Genomic DNA, 24,355 nt, shown 5'->3' on the forward strand with positions numbered 1-24,355 from the left:
TTATTCATGTTTTGTTACATTTCATGTTTTGCAGCGGTACCACAAGATCCTCCTATAACAGAACGTCCACCATCTTGTCATCCCTCGCCATGCGGTCCTAACTCACAGTGCCAAATTCAAAATGGAAACCCCGCGTGCTCATGTTTACCGGATTTCATTGGGTCTCCTCCTCAGTGTCGGCCGGAATGTGTCATAAGCGCGGAGTGCCCAAGTCAACTAGCGTGTATAAATCAAAAATGTCGAGATCCGTGCCTGGGTTCCTGTGGATTAAACGCCAACTGTCATGTATTAAACCATGTACCTATTTGCACTTGTAACACTGGCCATACCGGGGATCCATTCAGTCTCTGCTCGCCAATACAAATCACTACTGAACGACCATTGGCATTCGACCCGTGCAATCCATCGCCTTGTGGTCCCAATGCGGTCTGCAAAGGAAACGGAAATTGTGAATGTTTACCTGAATACACTGGAAACCCGTACGAAAATTGCCGTCCAGAATGTGTATTAAATACAGAGTGTAGTAGAGATAAAGCTTGCATGCGAAATAAGTGTCGCGACCCTTGTGTCGGTACATGTGGTCAAGGGGCCAATTGCGATGTGGTCAATCATATTCCAATTTGTTCGTGCCCTCCAAAATATTCGGGAGATCCGTTTACGATATGCCGACCTATCCCGGATGGTAAAATATTGATATTTAATAATGAATACATGTGAAAATTAACTATTAATTACCCGTGTCTCCGTGTATAGACGTTCCCGTATCGTCGGATCCGTGTAACCCGTCACCTTGTGGACCTTATAGCCAATGTAGAAACACCAACGATCACGCAGTATGCTCATGTCTCCAAAATTATATTGGATCACCTCCGTCGTGTCGTCCGGAGTGTACAGTCAGCTCTGAATGTAGCCCTGATAAAGCGTGTGTTAATACAAAATGTATTAACCCGTGCATAGGGGCTTGCGGCAATAACGCTAGATGTGAAGTCATAAACCATAGCCCGATTTGCAGTTGTAGAGAAGGGCAAACCGGAGATCCGTTCCAAAGCTGTTATACAATACCAAGTAAAATATATTATTTTTGTAACTTCCGAAACACAAAAATCGTATACTAATATTTATGATAATCTGCGATAGAACCTCAAATTCCTCCACAATCTGACCCACCCAGAGACCCGTGCGTTCCATCGCCATGTGGTCCGAATTCAAAATGTGTGCAGTCCGGTAAGAACCCTTCGTGTTCGTGCTTACCAGCATACATAGGCGCACCGCCTAATTGTCGACCGGAGTGTATAATCAATCCAGATTGTCCATCAAATCTTGCTTGTATCAACAATAAATGTCGCGATCCATGTCCAGGATCTTGTGGCAGTGAAGCTCAATGTCAAGTTGTCAATCATGCAGTGTCATGTTTATGCCCGCCTGGATACACTGGAAATCCATTTGTACAATGTATAATAAAACAAGGTAAAAACGCTTAATTTAATAAAATAAAGACATCATAAAAAAGTTAATCTAATTAATTTTATTAATTAATTTTTGTAGAAGACCTAAATCCATGTGAACCATCTCCGTGTGGTCCAAATGCCGTTTGTAAGCAACAAAATGGCGCTGGATCGTGTTCTTGTATACAAGATTATTTCGGAAATCCATACGAAGGTTGTCGACCAGAATGCGTTCATAGCTCGGACTGCCCTCAAAACAAAGCGTGTACTGGAAATAAATGTGTTGACCCCTGTCCTGGAGTTTGTGGAGTATATGCAGTTTGCACTGTTATTAGTCATGTGCCATCGTGCAATTGTATTCCTGGCTACGTCGGTAATCCGTTCACCTCTTGCCAGCCTGAACCACCACGTAATTAATTAAATTTAATATGAGTTTTAATCGTAATATATTTTTCAACATAACATTATTTATTTCAAATAATTAGCGACACAAGCAACAGTGTATGAACCATGTAATCCATCTCCGTGTGGTCCAAACAGCCAGTGCAAGGCAGTAAATCAACAAGCTGTATGCTCTTGTCAAAAAGAATACCAAGGAACTCCACCCAACTGCAGACCAGAGTGTGTAGTAAACAATGAATGCCCGTCTAACAGAGCTTGCCATAAGTACAAATGTACCGATCCGTGTCCGGGTACTTGCGGACTAAATGCAAGGTGTGAAGTTATAAATCATAATCCAATATGTACCTGTGCACCTGGCCTGATTGGCGATCCGTTTACAAGATGCTATCCTCAACCAAGTATGAAAAATTATTTTTTTATGTTATTATCAATATTATAGTTTATATTCAAAGAATCAAAATAAATTATAAATTGTTTTACTCATAGTGAAACCGTTGGATGAACCACCCATACCAACAAATCCCTGTGTTCCATCTCCCTGCGGACCTAATTCTGAATGTAGGCCGGTTGGAAATCAACCGTCATGTTCGTGCCGGATTAACTTTATTGGTTCTCCACCAAATTGTCGACCAGAATGTGTTGTCAACTCTGATTGTCCTTCCACATTATCTTGTATATCTGATAAATGCCGAGACCCATGTTATGGTTCTTGTGGATTAAATACAGATTGCAGAGTACAAAATCATATACCTACTTGCACTTGTATATCGGGATACACCGGAGATCCATTTAGTCAATGCATATTAATAGTTGGTAAGTTGATTTATTTTTTTATATAATATTTAATTTTGTGTATAACATATTCTATACTGACGTCTGATGACAGTGTACACTGAGTAAATTTCTAATCTACCTGACTTATACTATACTTAAAAATCCAATAAGTTCTCTTATTCTGATACATTGGTTTATTGTTTAGAACAAACCTATCCAACAGCAGCTGCAGATCCATGTAATCCATCACCTTGTGGATCTAATGCTATCTGCAATAATGGAGGTTGCAAATGTTTGCCAAACTATTTCGGCGATCCGTACACTGGTTGTCGTCCAGAGTGCACAATGAATTCAGATTGTCCCAGAAATAAAGCATGTTTAAACCAAAGATGTCAAGACCCATGTCCGGGAACATGCGGACAAGGCGCGCTGTGTGACGTCGTTAATCATATACCGACGTGTAGTTGCCCTGCTGGAACTGCCGGCGATGCATTTGTAATATGCAGGCCGGTTAAAGTTCAAGGTTTGTGATGAAACTAACAAATTTAGTTCATCTTGACAGTTTTTGTTAATATGCTCCGTTGTAATTTCAATTAGACGAGCCGTCCAGAGATCCGTGCAATCCTTCGCCATGTGGACCGAACAGCGTATGCCATGTGGTCCAAGGTCATGCAGTGTGTTCTTGTCAAAGTTCAATGATAGGAACTCCACCTGCATGCCGACCCGAATGTGTCGTTAGTGCAGAGTGTCCTTTGACTCAGGCGTGCCTCATGAGCAAATGCCGAGACCCTTGTCCTGGAACTTGTGGACAGTTGGCAAACTGTAAAGTCGTTAACCACAGTCCTATATGTACGTGCCCTCCGAATCATAATGGAGATCCGTTCAGGAACTGCTATCCCGTCCAAGGTGAGTTTCGACGCGTTATCATTGAAATTTTTAGCGGTGACCCATACCATTAACTCCCAGTACACATGGCAGAAATGCCATGCGATCAGGCGACCGAACTGGCATAAGTTAGCTATATTATTCTTCGTAAATAAACTAAACGATTAATTTTTGATTATTCATTTAGAAGTGAAACCGTTACCGGCCGATCCAATAAACGTGTGCGTCCCATCACCGTGTGGACCGAACTCTCAGTGCAGAGACCGAGGAGGTGTTCCGTCGTGCTCTTGTTTGGCCAATTACGTTGGAGCACCACCTTCGTGCAGACCAGAATGCACAATTAACCCAGAATGTCCTAGTCATTTATCTTGTATTAATCAAAAATGTACCGATCCTTGTCCTGGTTCGTGTGGCACAAACGCCGCGTGTTCCGTCATTAACCATACTCCTATATGTTCTTGTAACAACGGATATACAGGAGATCCCTTCACGTATTGTCAACCAGTTCCAGGTAAGATTTTATCTTTTTTGCATGATAAACATTATGCTTTGCACGATTTTGTTTGGCTATGCTTTTTAGTTTTTGAAACTATAAAATAATGCCAGCTATTATATTCATATGTGGCATATATTATATGTAGCGTAGATTATACGGAATGCCTGGCTTTATTTAATTGTTTATTGATTTGTTTAAAAAAATAATTGTATCGTTGATGTATTTCTTGGTATTTGGTCTAAACAAACGACAGTAATTACAAATAAATATAATAATAATAAATCATAACTTATACAACGCTCATAACTATTAAAAATAATTAATTAATAATACATAATATCCGTTCTGTAACATTCGATTTCAATTATTACCGACACGCATTTTTTTTCCTATAACGCACCGACTTATTACACAATAATGAGCCTTATTTAAGTATAATAATATCATAAATAAAACTACCATGATTAATTTTTTACTTTGATCAACGGTTGAGCAGATTAGTGTTTAATTAATTCATTCAATCATATTTTATGAGTCATATAATAAATTCAATTTAACTAAAGTAGATCACCAGGATACAATACATCATCAAACAAAATAATAATTAGTATAAATGCAAAGAAAATAAATCATAAGCATCAATGATTTTTCTTAATTTGTGGCATGCTGTCATTGATTTTTAATCGACCGAAAACCATGTGATTTGTTCAAAACCATTTACCTGTTGCATGTTTTAATGTAAAAAAAAAAAAGAATTAAGATTTAAGGTACTCATATTGCATCGTGTGAGCATGTAGCTGGTAAAGTTTGACCAAATATTGTTGTTTATTGTAAATACGTTTTTTTAGCTTTAATTTTTTTCGTTTTGATATATTTTGTTTTTATACATAGTGATATTTAGTTAATAGTATTTTGGTTTGCACGATATGAAGTTGCTGTTTGTTTTTATAAGCATAGATTAAATGTATTTATTATAGATAGGAGACATAATTTTATCAATTGACAACACTATTTGGTCAAGAGAAGGGTTTCATTTTTGGATTTTATAATGGCAATGCTACTATGAAATAAAAGAAAAATGAAGCATTATATATTAATACATATGGGAATTGACTATCTATAATATGTTTAATCTATGCCATTAAATATACTTACTTACATAATATTATTATCTATCTAATACATATAGTAATACAATTATTAAATTCAAATTAATTTTATTTATAGCGTAAGAAGGTACAATAATTTAATAACTATATGGTTTATCTCAGTTATAAAATGTATGTAAATAAGTATATTTAAATATAATAGCAATAGTAACGTACTGTTACATAAAAGATCTCTGAAGACGTTTTGAATTACAATTTTAAGAATCCTATAAAAAATGTATGTTCCTATAGTATTTAATTTTATTATATTAGTTATATTAGTATAAGTTTATTATAAGTTATTTATACACTAATTTATTATTATTAGAGTAATTGTTTGCTGACAACTAAATTAAGAGACTGTAAGTTATTTAAATAGTTCCTTAAAAGTTTGAAGATGGTAAGTTATTTCTAGTCCGTTTTAATATAGAGGTACCAACCGCTCAGAGTTGATTTACGGTATTTTTAGAGGTAAGATAGCAACATGAATTTAAAATAAAATAATAGATATAAGTCACGCAATAGCAGCATAATACTTTTTGAGACCTAGTAGGTTTCCCTTTCCAAAATGATGTTGATCATATCTGCTCAATTTTTGAATAGCTACCACTAATCATGTAACAGATGTTAAAGAAGAGTAAGAGCTTACTAAATAATTGTATAACAAATTTTAATTCGATGGTAAGTACGACAATTTAAACGTCATCTAATTTCAATGTACTATTGTTAATATAAATTTTTTTTTAACATTAATATTTTAGCGACCCCGGTATACCAAGAACCTTTGAATCCATGCATACCTTCACCGTGTGGTATGAATGCCGAATGCAAAGAATATAATGGCGCTGGGTCGTGTAACTGTTTGCAAGACTATTACGGAAATCCATATGAAGGATGTAGGCCCGAATGTGTAATAAACTCGGATTGCGTACCTCAAAAGTCATGTGTAAAAAACAAATGTCAAAATCCATGCTCTGGAACGTGTGGTCAAAACGCAGAATGCTATGTAACTAACCATTTGCCATCTTGTGTTTGTGTTACCGGATTCACCGGCGATCCATATAAATATTGTACACCGATACCACCACCTCAACGTAAGTGCAATTTGATCAATTAACTCATACGCTTTTGTAAAATAAATAAAACCACACCGTTAACCGATATACATACTATTTTATGTCTAGAAATACAATCAGAACCAATCAATCCGTGTATACCGTCTCCTTGTGGACCAAACAGCCAATGTAGGGAAATCAATAATCAGGCTGTGTGCTCGTGCAAACCATCATACGTAGGAAGTCCGCCTGGCTGTAGACCCGAATGCGTTGTAAACTCAGAGTGTAGCAAAGAACAGGCATGCAGAAATTTCAAATGTGTAGACCCTTGTCTTGGCACGTGTGGATCAAACTCGAAATGCAAAGTTATTAACCACAGTCCTATATGTACCTGTAAAGCAGGATTTACCGGAGATCCGTTCTCGAGTTGCTATGCAGTACAATGTAAGTACAACACGATAAATGTTTTTATCTGATTATTATATAAACACAGTTAAATCATTGAAACATTTTTTTTAGATTTACCGCCACCGCCTGTACAAAGCGAACCAATTAATCAATGTGTACCCTCTCCGTGTGGGCCATATTCTCAATGTAGAGATACTAATGGGTATCCTTCGTGTTCCTGTCAAAATAACTATATAGGCACTCCACCAAATTGTAGACCAGAATGTACAATAAACGAAGAATGTTCAAAAAACAAAGCTTGTATGAATCAAAAGTGTCAAGATCCATGTCCTGGTTCATGTGGCGTGAATGCACAATGTAACGTGTATAACCATAATCCTACATGTTCTTGCATTGATGGATACACAGGAGATCCATTTACTAGCTGCTATATTAAGCCTACACCATGTAATTAATTCAAATTTATTTTATTAAAAACTAGTATTGTAGTGAAACGTGAACAAGTTATAATTTTATAATTATTTATAGCTCCTGAACCTCAATACACAGATCCATGCAATCCATCACCGTGTGGGCCAAATGCACAATGCAATAGCGGAGCGTGTACTTGCTTACCAGAATACCAAGGTGATCCATATTCTGGTTGCCGTCCAGAATGTGTCCTAAACACAGATTGTCCATCTCAAAAAGCTTGTATTAACAATAAATGTAAAGATCCATGTCGAGGCACGTGCGGTTCCAATGCAATTTGTAACGTATACAATCATATTCCTATGTGTACTTGTCCTCAAGGGATGAATGGAAATGCGTTTATTCATTGTCAACCAATGCTAGGTAATCATCAAAACTAATTAAAAGGAAAAAAACATTTTTTTTTAATTCACTATTCCTACTCTAATCTGTACATTTAATTTTTCTATAATTAGCGGCTCCAATTGAAGTAACCAATCCATGTTTACCATCACCGTGTGGTCCAAACAGTCAGTGCAAACAAATAAATGGAGTAGCTGTTTGTTCATGTATATCAGGATATATAGGCGCACCTCCTTTATGCAGGCCAGAATGTACTATAAATTCTGACTGCAATCTTAATGAAGCTTGTTCAAATCAAAAGTGCAGACGTCCATGCCCAAGTATATGTGGCGTTGGAGCAAACTGTCAAGTAATAAATCACAATCCCATTTGTAGTTGCCCGCCAGGTCAACTTGGAGATCCATTTACCAGATGCTATAACAAACGTATGTATTTATTTAAAAGAAAGAGTACAGAAATACCTAACTTGAACTAAAACTTTATAGCTGCTGATACACCGCAAGCTGTAGGCAATCCTTGTGTTCCTTCTCCTTGTGGACCGAATGCTCAATGCCAAGTACACGGAGAGTCACCATCATGCTCTTGTCTGTCTGAGTTTATTGGTTCCCCACCAAACTGCAGACCAGAATGCATTTCTAATAGTGAATGCTCGTACAACTTAGCGTGCATAAACAGAAAATGTAAAGATCCTTGCCCAGGATCATGTGCTCCAAATGCAGAATGTAATGTCATAAGCCATTCGCCAATATGTAAATGTCCATACGGCTATGAGGGCGATGCATTCTCACAATGTACTTTACATCAAGGTAAATTTAATTTAAACTTAATGCTTTATACCTTATTATTCAAAAATATTTTATATGTACATTAGCTGATCCAGTTCCTCAAGAATATTTACATCCGTGTCAGCCATCACCTTGTGGCATTAACGCTGTATGCACAGAACAAAATGGAGCAGGTGCATGTACGTGCTTGCCTGAATACTATGGCAATCCTTATGAAGGATGTAGACCTGAGTGCATAGTAAATACTGACTGCGCTTCAAACAAGGCATGTTCTAATTACAAATGTAAAAATCCATGTCCTGGAACATGCGGTCAAAATGCAGAATGTCAAGTGGTCAATCATTTACCAATGTGTTCATGCTTAAATGGCTATACTGGCGATCCATTTAGATACTGTAATTTGATTCCACCGCAACGTAAGTTAATAACGAAGAGACACGATTTTCCTTACAACCGTTACTTAAACGTCATTTATATTTAAACTATTCTTTCTTGTTGCAGAAATTGACATCGAACCAACAAATCCATGTACACCTTCTCCGTGTGGTCCGAACAGCCAATGTCGCGTCGTTAACAACCAAGCCGTCTGCTCTTGTCTTCCGTTATATGTGGGCAGTCCTCCTGGGTGCCGACCAGAATGCGTAACCAACTCTGAGTGTTCTACAAGTTTGGCCTGCATCAATCAAAAATGTACAAATCCGTGCCCTGAACCTTGTGGTCAAAATACAAATTGTAAAGTTATTAATCACAGCCCAGTGTGCACGTGTATAAATGGTTACGTGGGAGACCCGTTTGTTCGGTGCTATAAAACGCCTCCTCCACCTCCACCACCACAATACGAACCAATAAATGTCAACCCATGTATACCGTCCCCTTGTGGACCTTACTCTCAATGTAAACAACAAAATGGACAACCTTCGTGTTCTTGTCTGCCTGAATACACGGGTAATCCACCAAATTGTCGTCCAGAATGTACAATTAACGCAGAGTGTTCGCAAGATAAAGCATGTATGAAGCAGAAATGTCAAGACCCATGTCCAGGTTCTTGCGGAATAAATGCCTTATGTAATGTCATCAATCACACTCCGATTTGTTTGTGCCCTGAAAATTATGAAGGAAATCCATTTGAAAGTTGCAGACCTAAACCACCGCCTGGTAAGTTGTCCCAAATGTTTTTCATTAATACACTTACCGATTGAAAAACTATAAAAAGCCAATATTATTTCAATCATTTTTGTTTCAATAGCTATTCAACCTGAATATTCTGATCCGTGTAATCCTTCTCCGTGTGGTCCAAATGCTGAATGCTATGATGGCATATGCAAATGTATATCAGAGTTCCAAGGAGATCCATACTCTGGCTGCAGACCCGAGTGTGTTTTGAATAACGATTGTCCACGTGATAAAGCGTGTATTCAAAATAAATGTAAAAACCCATGTCCAGGAACTTGTGGTATAAATGCTATTTGTGAAGTATATAACCATATACCAATGTGCAAATGTCCCGACGGAATGCAAGGCAATGCTTTTATTAATTGCATTGTGCAACAAGGTAAATACTTAACACTTGTATAAAATAATTATAACATAAATATATTTGTAAAATATGTTCATTCAAATATATGAATTAATTACCCAGATATTACGCCAATTCAAAACGTCAACCCGTGTTACCCGTCCCCTTGTGGACCTAACAGTCAATGTAGAGAATATAATGGCCAAGCAGTTTGCTCGTGTATAACAGGATATCTGGGTGTACCTCCATCTTGTCGTCCAGAATGTACAATTAATTCTGATTGTAATTTAAATGAAGCTTGTAGCAATCAAAAATGCCAAGACCCATGTCGAGGTGTTTGTGGAATTGGAGCTATATGTCGTGTTTACAACCATAAGCCTATATGTAGCTGTTCTCCTGGAATGACCGGAAATCCGTTTACATCGTGTCGACCAATTCGTAAGCTTATAATTAAACTTATTTTATATTTTCTTATTAGCATAAAAATATCATAATTTACGTAAACAAAACTTTGTTTATAGCACAAGATGAGCCACTACCTTTAGAAAACCCATGTGTGCCATCACCATGCGGCCCTAATTCCCAATGTCAAGTTAGAGGACAGACGCCATCGTGTTCTTGCTTGCCTAACTTCGTGGGATCACCACCTCAATGTAAACCGGAGTGCATTAGTAATGGCGAATGTCCGTACCATTTAGCATGCAAAAATATGAAATGCATAGACCCTTGCCCTGGAGCTTGTTCTCTAAATGCTCAATGCACTGTAATTAGTCATAGTCCTCGATGTGAATGCTATCCAGGCTATATTGGAGATCCTTTTACGCAATGTGTTATACAGCAAGGTAAATAATTATTTAACTCTAATTATATTGTATGGGATAATATTAACTGGGGAGAGGGGGTTGGTCTATTGTATAGGGTTCTGAGTAAGTAGGGTTGGGGTGAGACGGAAAGACAGGTGAAATATGATAGTTACAATTTAATGGTAATTCACGTTTTTCTAAATTTAACATTATTAATAATTACTATATTATAACTCTCAATGAATTTTAGCGGAACCAGTGGAAGAAACATTAAATCCTTGTTTCCCATCTCCGTGTGGAGCCAATGCAATATGTAAAGAACAAAATGGTGCTGGTTCATGTAGTTGTCTACCTGAATACTTTGGGAATCCCTATGAAATGTGCCGTCCTGAATGCACAATTAACACCGATTGTTCTTCCAGTAAAGCATGTATTGGAAATAAGTGTTTGGATCCCTGTCCAGGCACTTGTGCGCCAAATGCTGTATGTCATGTTATCAATCACTCACCTACGTGTACATGCAATTATGGGTACACAGGCGATCCATTTAGATATTGCAATATTATCCCTACTCAACGTAAGAAAGCTAATAACATCCAAATTATGTAGGTATTGCAATATTAATACAATTTTTTAAAATGTATTTAGAAATTCAAGCTGAACCAATAAATCCGTGTTCACCTTCTCCTTGTGGACCTAACAGTGTATGTCGAGAAAATAATAATCAAGCTGTCTGTTCATGTATACAAAATTACATTGGGAGTCCACCAAACTGCCGTCCTGAATGCCTTATAAGTCAAGATTGTTCATACAACCTTGCCTGTATAAATCAGCACTGCACAGACCCTTGCCCAGGACAGTGTGGCCAAAATACTGATTGCAAGACAATTATGCATCGGCCAATATGTACGTGCCGTCAAGGATATACTGGAGATCCGTTCTCTCGGTGTTACTTAATCCCACCAATACAGTCACCGCCACCACAAGATGAACTAATACCTATAAATCAATGTGTTCCTTCCCCTTGCGGTCCTTACTCAGAGTGCAGGGACTATGGAGGATATCCTTCGTGTAGTTGTTTGCCACAATACACTGGAAGCCCGCCAAATTGTAGACCAGAATGTACTATCAACGCAGAATGTACAAGCAATCATGCATGTATGAAAGAAAAATGCCGAGACCCTTGTCCAGGTTCTTGCGGCAGCGGGTCAACATGCTATGTACAAAATCATGTTCCAATTTGCCAATGCCCTGATGGATTTACCGGCGATCCATTTGTAAGTTGCTATCCAAAACCGCAAATTCCGGTAGTTTCCGATGTACAATTAGATCCGTGTAATCCTTCACCGTGTGGCTCAAATGCTCTTTGTAACAATGGCATTTGTACGTGTATACCTGAGTATCAAGGAGACCCGTATACTGGATGCAGACCGGAATGTATTCTTAATGATGATTGCTCGAGAGACAAAGCGTGTATCAGAAATAAATGTATTAATCCCTGTCCTGGAACTTGTGGTTACAATGCCATTTGTGAGGTTTATAATCACATCCCAATGTGTCGATGCCCTCAAAATATGGCTGGCGATGCATTTACACAATGTCAACCAGTATTACAAGGTATTTTTTAGTTTTTTTAATTAAGCTAATTTTAAGTATGAAAATCACGCCTAAATTCGTTTTTATTTAGAACAAGTCACAACTCAGCCATGTAGACCATCTCCTTGTGGGCCAAACAGCCAATGTAGAGAAGTGAATAATCAAGCGGTATGTTCGTGTATTACTGGATATGTTGGCAGCCCACCATCATGCAGGCCAGAGTGCACAATAAATGCGGATTGTTATTTAACTGAATCCTGTTCAAACCAGAAGTGCATAAACCCATGTGTAGGAACGTGTGGTGTAGGCGCTAAATGTCAAATTATAAATCATAGCCCAATATGTAGTTGTCCACCTGGCATGACAGGTGATCCGTTTACACGTTGCCATACAATACGTAAGTTATTTTGCAGTACATCTATTTTTAGTTTTTGAAATTCGACTAATTATTAAATTAATTGAACAGAGGCATTACCTGAGCCTGTTGGCAACCCATGTGTTCCATCTCCATGTGGACCTAACTCTCAATGTCAAGTAAAAGGAGATACACCTTCGTGTTCGTGTCTACCAGAATTTATTGGCTCGCCTCCAAACTGCAAACCAGAATGCATTTCTAATAGCGAATGCTCGTACAATAAAGCATGTATCAATATGAAATGTAAAGATCCCTGTCCTGGTTCATGTGGCCAAAATGCCGTCTGCCAAGTCGTTAGTCATGCACCTAGATGCTCTTGTTTGCCTGGTTATGTTGGTGATCCATTCGTACTTTGCAGTATTCAACAAGGTAACGTGTTGTTGATTTAATACTAACCATTAAGGCCTCACGAGTACTTTTTTTGTAATAACACCCCTAGTTCTTCCATGTAAAAAAAAATTAATTAAAAATATTTTACAGCTGAACCCGTCCCTATTGAATATTTATCTCCTTGTGAACCTTCGCCGTGCGGTATAAATGCTGTTTGCAAAGAACAAAACGGTGCTGGTTCTTGTAGCTGTCTTTCCGGATACATGGGAAATCCGTATGATGGTTGTCGGTATGAATGTACACGTAACACAGATTGCCCATCAAACAAAGCATGTATTAGAAATAAATGTCAAAACCCTTGTCCTGGATCTTGTGGGCAAAATGCAGAATGTCAAGTTGTTAACCATTTGCCAATGTGTACCTGTTATAACGGATATACAGGAGACCCATTCAAATACTGTACAATTATTCCACCTCAGAGTATGTATCATTATTTTAATATCTAGAAGTAGGGCCAAGTTGAGATATTGTAAAAAAATAGTAAAATACTCCACCTGACCCTAGTCCATATTTTAATTCCACATTTTAATGCATACTATTTTTGTTAATACAGTAGTTCAATCAGAAGCAATCAATCCATGTTCACCATCACCGTGTGGGCCGAATAGCCAATGTAAAGAAGTAAACTCACAAGCCATTTGCTCATGCCTGCCAATGTATCAAGGAAGTCCTCCTGGTTGTAGACCAGAATGCATTATCAGTTCCGAATGTAGTGACAGATACACATGTATTAATCAAAAATGCGTTGATCCATGCCCTGGTCCTTGTGGTTTAAACGCAAACTGCAAAGCCATAAAACACAGCGCTATTTGCACATGTAAATCTGGATTTGAAGGAGACCCATTTTCTCGTTGCTATCCAAGACCTCCACCTTCTTTACCACCACCTCAAGATGAACCTATTTACACCAATCCTTGTGTACCATCACCTTGTGGCCCATACTCGGAGTGTAGGGATCACGGTGGTGTTCCATCTTGTTCGTGTCGTGCACAATACTTTGGAAGCCCACCGAATTGCAGACCAGAGTGTGTGATAAACAACGACTGTTCAAATAGTTTAGCATGTATAAGAGAAACGTGTCAAGATCCATGCCCTGGCTCATGTGGGGTTGACGCATATTGTAACGTTATAAATCATACACCAAACTGTATATGCCGTGAAGGATACACGGGAGATCCATTTACTTCATGTACTATTAAACCAATTCAAAACAGTAAGTAAACGGCACAAGTAATGTTTTTATTTTTTTATTTTTAAACGATTAACAATTTAGTTCCAGAAACTATTGATGTGGATCCTTGTCATCCATCACCGTGTGGTCAAAATGCTGTCTGTAATAATGGTCAGTGCTCGTGTATTAATGAATATCATGGGGACCCCTACTCTAGCTGCAGACCAGAATGTGTTATTAATAATGATTGTCCTAGAGACAAAGCATGCTTTAAAAATAAATGCAAGGACCCTTGTCCAGGTACATGTGGTACAAATGCTATTTGTGAAGTGTACAATCACATACCAATGTGTCGGTGCCCCGAATCGATGGAAGGAAATGCTTTTATATTATGCTCTCCAGTACAAAATGGTATTATAAATTATAATACAATAATTTTAATTTAAAAGTCATATTAAACATATAAATATGTTTTATTAGTGCCAGTCGATATTCATCCGTGTAGTCCATCACCATGCGGACCCAATAGTCAATGTAGAGAATATAATAGACAAGCTATTTGTTCATGTATAATGGGTTATCAAGGCGTTCCGCCATCATGTCGACCAGAATGCACGATCAACTCAGACTGCAATTTAAATAAAGCGTGTTCAAATCAGAAATGTATTGATCCTTGTGTTGGAGTGTGCGGAGTGGGAGCAACATGCCAAGTAATAAATCACAGTCCGATTTGCAGCTGCTCTCCTGGCCTAATAGGAAATCCTTTCGTCAGATGTTATCAAAGACGTAAGGAAATTATAATTCATCTTTATTATGATTACAATCATAATTTGTTTTCACTTATTTAAAAAACGTTGTTAAATTATAGCTGCGGACACACCTCAACCGGTTGGTAATCCATGTATTCCTTCACCTTGTGGACCAAACTCACAATGCAGAGACAACCATGGTTCACCTTCGTGTACATGTTTATCGGATTACACAGGAACACCACCTAACTGTAGACCTGAATGCGTCACGAATAGCGAATGTCCAATACATTTGTCTTGCATTAATATGAAATGTAAGAATCCTTGTATAGGAGCTTGTGCGCCAAGTGCTGAATGTCAAGTAGTAAGTCATACAGCTCGCTGTTCATGCCCAGTCGGTTATGTAGGAGATCCGTTTTCACAATGTACACCACAACAAGGTAAATTTAAACAGCAATAGATTAATTAACTTGAATTTCATAAATATTTTTTCCTTTATCTTAGCTGAACCCATTCACGAAGAATACGTAAATCCATGTGTGCCATCGCCTTGTGGATCGAATGCTATATGCAAAGAACAAAATGGAGCTGGATCATGTGTTTGCTTACCTGAATACTTTGGAAATCCGTATGAAGAATGTAGACCCGAATGCATCATTAACTCAGATTGCCAATCAAATAAAGCATGCATGAATAATAAATGCCGAGATCCGTGTCCGGGAACGTGTGGCCAAAATGCAGAATGTCAAGTAGTTAACCATTCACCTATGTGTACCTGTTATAACGGATACACTGGAGACCCATTCCGCTACTGCCATAGCATACCTCCTCAACGTAATAGCTTAAATTAATACTCCTACAAATTATACAATTTTGTTTTTTCGTTTTACTTAAAGAAAATTTATTTTTTTAGAAACTGAAATACAGCCAGTTTATCCTTGTACGCCATCACCTTGTGGACCGAACAGTCAATGTCGCGATGTAAACCAACAAGCTGTGTGTTCTTGTCTACCAAACTACATAGGAAGCCCGCCTGGCTGTCGACCTGAATGTTTAATTAATTCTGAATGCCCTATACATCTTGCTTGTATCAACCAAAAGTGCATTAATCCATGTACTGATCGCTGCGGTCAAAACACAAATTGCAAAGTAATAAATCATAATCCCATATGTACATGTGTGAGCGGTTACGCTGGTGATCCATTTACGAGTTGCTACTTAATACCAACACCTCCGCCTTCTCGACCTCAAGATGAACCTGTGTATAGTAATCCATGTATTCCGTCACCATGTGGTCCCTATTCGGAATGCAGAGAACACGGAGAAACGCCTTCGTGCTCATGCTTGCCACAGTACATTGGTAACCCACCAAATTGTAGGCCAGAATGCATAATGAACGCTGAATGTCCAAGTAATGAAGCTTGTATTCGAGAAAAATGTCAGGACCCGTGCCCAGGTTCTTGTGGTTGGGGAGCTCAATGTAGTGTAATTAACCATATGCCGATATGCGTTTGTCCTGATGGCTACGAAGGAAATCCATTTACAAAGTGTGACATCCGACCTGTTCAAGGTATATATTGATTTGTGAAAATAGTATTTGTTTTCAACAGCTAATTAACAACTATTGGTATTTTAGCTCCACAACCTCCAGTTTACTCGGATCCGTGTAATCCATCTCCTTGTGGGCCAAATGCAATATGTTCCAATGGGCAATGTTCTTGTATAAATGAACACTTTGGTGATCCTTATACTGGTTGTAGACCCGAATGTGTATTAAATAATGATTGTGCTAGAGATAAGGCCTGTATGCGCAATAAATGCACAAATCCTTGTCCTGGGACATGTGGCCAAAATGCTATATGTGATGTTTATAATCATATACCCATGTGTCGTTGTCCAGAAGGAATGGAAGGCAATGCCTTCGTCTCGTGTAGTCCTTTACAAAATGGTTTGTAGCTTAAAACAATTATTATAGGCTCATTATTTCTTACATTTACATTATTTTCTTTATATGTAGCACCAGAAATATACCAACCTTGCAATCCATCTCCATGTGGACCATACAGTCAATGTAGAGAAGTAAATGCACAAGCAGTTTGTTCTTGCGTGTTAGGTTATACAGGAGTTCCTCCGTCTTGTCGACCAGAATGTATTACTAGCTCTGACTGTAGACTTCATCAGTCTTGCTCAAATCAAAAATGCATAGACCCATGTCCTGGAACTTGTGGTATTAATGCTTTGTGTCAAGTAATCAATCATAATCCAATATGCAGCTGTCAACCAGGATACACTGGAAATGCATTTAGTAATTGCTACCAAATACGTAAGTACACTGTATAATGTCAATATTTTATGAATTTAATTTATTTACAATATCATCTAATCAAGTTAAACTGTCAAATAGAAACACTCCGTATCGTTAAAATTATACTTAAATGTTTTAGCTGCTGATATACCAGAGCCAGTTGGAAATCCATGCATACCATCACCATGTGGACCCAACGCTCAATGTCAAGTCAACAATGATTCTCCATCCTGTTCTTGCAACCCAGAATTTACTGGCTCACCTCCCAACTGCAGACCTGAATGCGTTACCAATAGTGACTGCGCCTATACATTGGCTTGTATAAACATGAAATGTCGCGACCCTTGCCCAGGTTCTTGCGGCGTTAACGCTTTATGCCAAGTCATTAGTCATTCGCCGACTTGTCATTGCCAAGAAGGCTATATTGGAAACCCATTTACTTTATGTACAGTCAAACAAGGTAAATTCAACGATTTATAAGATTTTTATTTTTTATTAATTATAACTTTATTTATTAATTTAGAAGACCCTGTACCTCAAGAGTACATTAATCCATGTGTACCATCGCCGTGTGGTACAAACGCAGTTTGTAAAGAACAGAATGGTGCAGGATCTTGTTCATGCTTGCCAGAATACTTAGGAAATCCTTATGAAAGCTGCAGACCAGAATGCACAGTTAATTCCGATTGTGTTTCCAATAAAGCCTGCATGATGAATAAATGTAGAGATCCATGTCCAGGAACCTGTGGTCAAAATGCTGAATGTCAAGTAGTTAACCATTCACCGATGTGTACCTGTTACAACGGATACACCGGAGACCCATTCCGTTATTGTCATATCATACCCCCTCAACGTAATAGCTTAAATAAATACTTCTACAAATTATAAAAAAAAATTGTTCGTTTTACTTAAAGAAAATTTATTTTTTTAGAAACTGAAATACAGCCAGTTTATCCATGTACACCATCGCCCTGTGGACCGAACAGTCAATGTCGCGATGTAAACCAACAAGCTGTGTGTTCTTGTCTACCAAATTATACAGGAAGCCCGCCTGGTTGTCGACCAGAGTGTTTAATCAACTCGGAGTGTCCATACCATTTGGCATGTATCAATCAAAAATGTTCTGATCCATGCCCTGGTGTTTGCGGTCAAAACGCTGATTGTAAAGTAATCAATCACAGTCCCATTTGTACGTGTCGCCTAAAATACACTGGAGATCCATTTACCCACTGTCATCCAATTCCTCGTGAGTATATTTAATTATTTTTGTTTGTATAATAGTATAATTAATAACGTTGACCCCTATCATTTCATTTGCGAAGCTCCACCATCAGTTCCTCAATATTCACCAGAAGAAAATATCAACCCGTGTATTCCTTCGCCATGTGGCCCATTCTCTCAATGTGTTGGACACGGCAGCGTACCATCTTGCAGCTGTCTTTCACAATATACAGGCAGCCCACCCAACTGTAGACCTGAATGCGTTATTAACTCTGAATGCCCGTCAAATGAGGCGTGCATGAACGAACATTGCAAAGATCCCTGTCCTGGATCATGTGGATACAACGCTGAATGCAATGTAATAAATCATACTCCTATGTGTGTATGTCCTTATGGTATGATTGGTGATCCGTTTACAAGTTGTTATCCTAAGCCTCAAGAACGTGAGTATATTATCTTACTATTGATATTTACAACACAAACTAGCATTGTTTATTTCAATAAAATATTTTAATATTTTAGAAACGCCAATTGAGCATAGTGATCCCTGCAACCCATCTCCGTGTGGACCAAATGCACAGTGTAATAATGGTGTTTGTACTTGTATGCCGGAATATCAAGGAGATCCTTATGTAGGATGCAGACCTGAGTGTGTGTTGAACAATGACTGTTCTCAGGATAAGGCTTGTATTAATCGAAAATGTAGAGATCCATGCCCAGGTGTTTGTGGACAAAACGCATTATGTGACGTGTATAACCATATTCCTATGTGCAAATGTCCTGATAAAATGTCAGGAAACGCCTTTGTATTATGTAAACCTGCTGAAGGTAATAGTAGCACGCAATTATATTAAATATATGTACTAATTTGTAATTTTATACTTGTAGATCAAATACAAAATACTCAACCATGTTCTCCATCACCTTGTGGGCCATACAGCCAGTGTAGAGAAATGAATGGACACGCTGTTTGCTCATGCATTTCCAATTATGCGGGAACCCCTCCTTTATGTAGACCTGAATGCACAACTAATTCAGATTGTGATCAAAACGAGGCTTGTAGCAATCAAAAATGCAAAGATCCTTGCCCTGGAACATGTGGGGTTGGAGCTAAATGCCAAGTTATTAATCACAGCCCGATATGTAATTGTCCTCCTGGATTAACTGGGAATGCCTTCATTCATTGCCATCCAATACGTAAGTTGTTATAGTTTAAGTGTATTATAGTGTTTATATTATCATTATTTTTCTCTTTCTAGTGGCTGCTCCTGTTGAAGAGATTGTCGAAAATCCATGCTATCCCTCACCGTGTGGAAATAATGCTCAATGTCAAGACATTGGAGGCCATCCATCCTGTTCTTGTTTATCACAATTTATTGGAACCCCTCCTAATTGTAGACCCGAATGCTTAACGAACAGTGAATGTCCTTATCAGTTAGCATGTATGAATATGAAATGTCAAGATCCATGTCCTGGGTCTTGTGGATATAACGCTGAGTGTAGAGTCACAAGTCACGCTCCAAGATGTTATTGTTTACCTGGCTATACTGGAAATCCAATTGTGCAGTGTAATGTCCAGCAGGCCGAACCTATTCCTCAGGAAGTATCGACACCATGCAATCCATCACCATGTGGTTCGAATGCTATTTGCAAAGAACAAAACAACGCTGGAGCATGCCAATGCTTACCAGAATACTTTGGCGATCCGTATGAAGGATGTAGACCAGAGTGTGTTGTGAATACAGACTGTCCACAAAACGAAGTATGTAGAAGAAATAAGTGTGAAAATCCGTGCCCTGGAACTTGTGGACAGAATGCTGAATGTCAAACAATTAACCACGTACCTATGTGTACTTGTGCGTTTGGTTATACTGGAGATCCATTTAGATACTGTTCAATCATACCACCTCAATGTAAGTATTGAATAAATTGAAATTATGCACTAGTGCTTTCATAATTTCAAAATATTTTTATTTCGTATTGTATTGCATTTCAGATTCTCCACCTGAGGTGATAAACCCATGTAATCCCTCTCCGTGTGGACCAAATAGCCAATGCAAAGAGTTAAACGATCAGGCAATATGTTCATGTATCCAAAACTATGTGGGAAGTCCTCCTAGTTGTCGACCGGAGTGTGTAATCAGTACTGAATGTCCTCACGACAAAGCTTGCATTAATCAACAATGTAAAGACCCATGTCCTGGAATGTGTGGACATAACGCAAATTGCAAAACTATTAACCATAGTCCTATCTGTACTTGTAACTCAGGCTTCACTGGAAATCCATTTTCACAATGTTACGCAGTACCAAGTAAGTCATTTTTTTTTATATATAAAGGTAATATATTACTTAAAAATATATATATTTTATTTTAAAATTAATCTCATTATTTAAAAATCTTCTTTTTTTTCTCAGAACCACCTGTACAACAAGCACCTGTGGAATATTCAAATCCATGTTTCCCGAATCCTTGTGGACCAAATTCAATCTGTCGCGACAACGGCGGCTTCCCTTCGTGTTCTTGTTTACCGCAATACACGGGAAGTCCACCGAGTTGTAGACCTGAATGTGTATTAAGTGCTGAATGCCCTAGTAATAAAGCTTGTATAAATGAAAAATGTAGGGACCCATGTCCTGGCTCTTGTGGCTTAGAAGCACTTTGCACAGTGATAAATCATACACCAAATTGTTATTGTCCAAACGGCTACATGGGTGATCCATTTAGTTATTGTACGCCAAAACCACAAGACGGTAAGTGTCAAAATAAATATTTTAAATTGTTTTCACAAACAATTTATTTATTTTTATGCATAATTTACAGTACCTGAGCTACCTAGCATAGATCCATGCAACCCATCACCATGTGGCTCAAACGCTATGTGTAATAACGGCATCTGTACGTGTTTATCTGAATACCAAGGGGATCCATACGTTGGATGTAGACCAGAATGTGTAATAAATGACGAGTGCCCAAGAAATAGAGCTTGCATTAAGTATAAGTGTAAAGATCCTTGCCCTGGAACGTGCGGCGATAATGCTATTTGCGAAGTTTACAACCATGTGCCAATGTGCAGATGCCCTCAAGGAATGCAGGGAAATGCATTTATAGAATGTCGACCATTTGAAAGTAATTTTTTAAAAAAATGATAAACGCGTGTTTTACGGATGTCTGACTATTATTTATTTAATTTTTAGCCGAAATGGTTGAATATCATCCTTGCAATCCTTCACCGTGTGGGCCAAATAGCCAGTGTCAAGAATTCAACCAACAAGCTATGTGTAGTTGTATCCCAGGGTACATTGGTAGTCCTCCGTCATGTCATCCAGAATGTATAGTTAATTCCGACTGCGTTCCAAGTAAAGCATGCAGTAATCAAAAGTGTCGAGACCCTTGTCCAGGAACTTGTGGAATAAATGCGATATGCCACGTTGTTAATCATAATCCACACTGTAGCTGTCCTCCTGGGTTAACTGGAAATGCTTTTATCCAGTGCAACCAAATTCGTGAGTACCTCAACTTATTACCATGACTAGTAGTTTAACTGGTAATAAATAATATTGATAATGTGTATAACATTTAATGTGTAATGTATTTATTTAGCGGCTATAGAAGATGAACCAATCACGAACCCATGCATTCCGTCTCCTTGCGGTCCATACTCTCAATGTCAAGTACAAAGCAATTCTCCATCATGTTCATGTTTGCCTGAATATACAGGCGCACCACCAAACTGTAGACCAGAATGCGTTAGTAACAGTGAATGCCCGTACCATTTGGCATGCATTAATATGAAATGTAAGGATCCTTGTCCTGGAATATGTGGACAAAATGCTATTTGTAGAGTACTAAGTCATTCTCCAATGTGCTACTGTATTCATGGTTATATTGGAAATCCAATGGTTCAATGTATAGTTCAACAAGGTATTTACTAGTTAAAAATTAATGTGTTTTTAATTTTTAATCTAAAAATTACGTATTTTCTTTGCTTAAATTTAGCTGAACCAGTTAGAGAAGAAGACGTCCATCCTTGTATACCATCGCCATGTGGTCCAAATGCTATATGCAAAGAACAAAATAATGCTGGTTCTTGCAACTGCTTGCCAGGATACTTTGGAAACCCGTACGAAGGCTGTAGGCCAGAATGTATTTTGAACACAGACTGCGAACCATCTAAAGCATGTGTTCAAAATAAATGTGTGAATCCGTGTCCCGGAACATGTGGACTAAATGCTGATTGCCATGTAGTATATCACTCAGCAACTTGTACATGTAACATTGGATATACCGGAAATCCCTATCAATCATGCAACTATATTCCGCCCCAGAGTAAGTATTAAGAAGTTACATACTAACAAAAACAAATAAAAAATACACAAATGATACATAGTAACTATTTATCAAAAATGGCAGTAAAATAAACTTTTTAATTTCAGTTACTCAAGCGGAACCTGTATATCCATGCACTCCATCACCTTGTGGTCCAAATAGCCAGTGCAGAGAACTCAATAATCAAGCTGTGTGTTCATGTTTGCCAACCTTTATAGGAACACCTCCAGGCTGTCGACCAGAATGTACAACAAGTTCAGAATGCCCATCGAATATGGCATGTATAATGCAGAAATGTAAAGATCCTTGTCCTGGAGTTTGCGGACAAAACGCATACTGTAAAGTCATAAATCACAGCCCATTGTGCTCTTGCAGTTCTGGATTTACTGGAAACCCCTTCACACTGTGTTACCCAATACAAAGTAATTATTTACATTTATATTTTCTTTAAAAAGTCGTTGATTTCATAAATTCATTTTTTTTTTTAGGTTTACCAGAGCCATCGCCGTCACCACCGCCTAAAAATCCTTGCATACCATCGCCTTGTGGGCCTTATTCTCAATGTCTGGATAATGGAGGTGCTCCTTCATGTTTATGTCTTCCGACGTACATGGGTTCTCCGCCAAACTGTAGACCCGAGTGTACGATAAATGCCGAATGTCCAAGTCATAAAGCATGTATTAGAGAAAAGTGTATGGACCCATGTCCAGGTGCATGTGGTTTATATGCTCAGTGCCATGTAATCAACCATACCCCTATGTGTGTTTGTCCTGATGGCTACACGGGAGATCCATTTTTAAGCTGTTATGTTAAACCACAACGTATGTACATATATATTTAAGTTGACGTTATTTTAATATGTATTCTAATTATAATGGTCATATTTTAGCTCCAATTCAACAAGCGTCTGATCCGTGTAATCCATCTCCATGTGGTCCAAATGCACTATGTAATAATGGAATATGCACTTGTATACCTGAATACCACGGAGATCCATATAGCATGTGCAGACCAGAATGCATACATAACAACGAATGCCCTCAAAATAAAGCATGTATAAGACAAAAATGTGTCGATCCATGTCCAGGATCTTGTGGACAAAATGCATTATGTGAAGTATACAACCACGTGCCCATGTGTAGATGTCCTCAAGGAATGACAGGAAATGCTTTCTCACAATGCTCACCTTATCAAAGTAAATACCTAACCAAATATGGACTATCTGTTAGAAAACAAAAGTAAATTGTTATAACAATAAAATTTGCTTTTGTAGTACCAATTGAAACAAATCCATGCCAACCATCACCCTGTGGTCCGAACAGCGAATGCAGAGTAGTGAACGGTTATTCAATGTGTTCTTGCCTCAGTGGCTATATTGGTACTCCACCATCATGTCGTCCAGAGTGTACAATAGATTCGGATTGCAGTCCAGATAGAGCCTGTTCAAATCAAAAATGTCGTGACCCTTGTCCCGGAACTTGTGGAGAAAATGCTCAATGCAACACCATTAGTCATCGACCTTATTGCAAATGTCCTCCTGGATTTACAGGAAACGCATTTTCTAGATGCTACGTACAACAATGTGAGATAATACTAAATACTCAATTAATTGAATTTTCATTAATATCTCAATTTAATAAATTTTTGTTT

The 24,355-nt window shown here is 38.1% G+C and overlaps 1 protein-coding gene across 2 annotated transcripts in view; it reads left to right on the top strand.

Annotated features, from left to right (window-relative positions):
- Positions 1–24,355, top strand: part of LOC126833224 (uncharacterized) — a 120,197-nt gene that overhangs the window by 79,226 nt on the left and 16,616 nt on the right. For both annotated transcript variants that reach the window (XM_050564421.1, XM_050564422.1), the window contains exons 79-128: positions 35–682; positions 754–1,065; positions 1,138–1,467; positions 1,546–1,854; positions 1,931–2,245; positions 2,334–2,660; positions 2,827–3,144; positions 3,219–3,527; positions 3,694–4,017; positions 5,912–6,244; positions 6,335–6,649; positions 6,725–7,060; positions 7,142–7,447; positions 7,540–7,851; positions 7,912–8,232; positions 8,298–8,627; positions 8,713–9,366; positions 9,458–9,763; positions 9,851–10,165; positions 10,249–10,569; positions 10,781–11,107; positions 11,179–12,147; positions 12,218–12,523; positions 12,593–12,910; positions 13,022–13,351; positions 13,485–14,144; positions 14,205–14,513; positions 14,583–14,888; positions 14,971–15,291; positions 15,356–15,685; positions 15,765–16,421; positions 16,488–16,799; positions 16,869–17,174; positions 17,296–17,616; positions 17,680–18,009; positions 18,088–18,402; positions 18,479–18,820; positions 18,900–19,205; positions 19,266–19,574; positions 19,637–20,290; positions 20,374–20,688; positions 20,794–21,129; positions 21,200–21,505; positions 21,574–21,882; positions 21,980–22,300; positions 22,376–22,705; positions 22,813–23,127; positions 23,194–23,526; positions 23,595–23,900; positions 23,979–24,287. In XM_050564421.1, coding sequence (XP_050420378.1) covers positions 35–682; positions 754–1,065; positions 1,138–1,467; positions 1,546–1,854; positions 1,931–2,245; positions 2,334–2,660; positions 2,827–3,144; positions 3,219–3,527; positions 3,694–4,017; positions 5,912–6,244; positions 6,335–6,649; positions 6,725–7,060; positions 7,142–7,447; positions 7,540–7,851; positions 7,912–8,232; positions 8,298–8,627; positions 8,713–9,366; positions 9,458–9,763; positions 9,851–10,165; positions 10,249–10,569; positions 10,781–11,107; positions 11,179–12,147; positions 12,218–12,523; positions 12,593–12,910; positions 13,022–13,351; positions 13,485–14,144; positions 14,205–14,513; positions 14,583–14,888; positions 14,971–15,291; positions 15,356–15,685; positions 15,765–16,421; positions 16,488–16,799; positions 16,869–17,174; positions 17,296–17,616; positions 17,680–18,009; positions 18,088–18,402; positions 18,479–18,820; positions 18,900–19,205; positions 19,266–19,574; positions 19,637–20,290; positions 20,374–20,688; positions 20,794–21,129; positions 21,200–21,505; positions 21,574–21,882; positions 21,980–22,300; positions 22,376–22,705; positions 22,813–23,127; positions 23,194–23,526; positions 23,595–23,900; positions 23,979–24,287 — 18,249 coding nt within the window. The remainder of the gene's footprint in view (positions 1–34; positions 683–753; positions 1,066–1,137; positions 1,468–1,545; positions 1,855–1,930; positions 2,246–2,333; positions 2,661–2,826; positions 3,145–3,218; positions 3,528–3,693; positions 4,018–5,911; positions 6,245–6,334; positions 6,650–6,724; positions 7,061–7,141; positions 7,448–7,539; positions 7,852–7,911; positions 8,233–8,297; positions 8,628–8,712; positions 9,367–9,457; positions 9,764–9,850; positions 10,166–10,248; positions 10,570–10,780; positions 11,108–11,178; positions 12,148–12,217; positions 12,524–12,592; positions 12,911–13,021; positions 13,352–13,484; positions 14,145–14,204; positions 14,514–14,582; positions 14,889–14,970; positions 15,292–15,355; positions 15,686–15,764; positions 16,422–16,487; positions 16,800–16,868; positions 17,175–17,295; positions 17,617–17,679; positions 18,010–18,087; positions 18,403–18,478; positions 18,821–18,899; positions 19,206–19,265; positions 19,575–19,636; positions 20,291–20,373; positions 20,689–20,793; positions 21,130–21,199; positions 21,506–21,573; positions 21,883–21,979; positions 22,301–22,375; positions 22,706–22,812; positions 23,128–23,193; positions 23,527–23,594; positions 23,901–23,978; positions 24,288–24,355) is intronic.

The sequence above is a fragment of the Adelges cooleyi genome, unplaced genomic scaffold (genome assembly GCF_023614345.1).
Source record: "Adelges cooleyi isolate 19-005CV unplaced genomic scaffold, UGA_ACOO_1.1 ACOO_flye_CR_arks_rails_tigmint_CR_PRNA_2, whole genome shotgun sequence".
NCBI classification, from domain to species: Eukaryota; Metazoa; Arthropoda; class Insecta; order Hemiptera; family Adelgidae; genus Adelges; species Adelges cooleyi.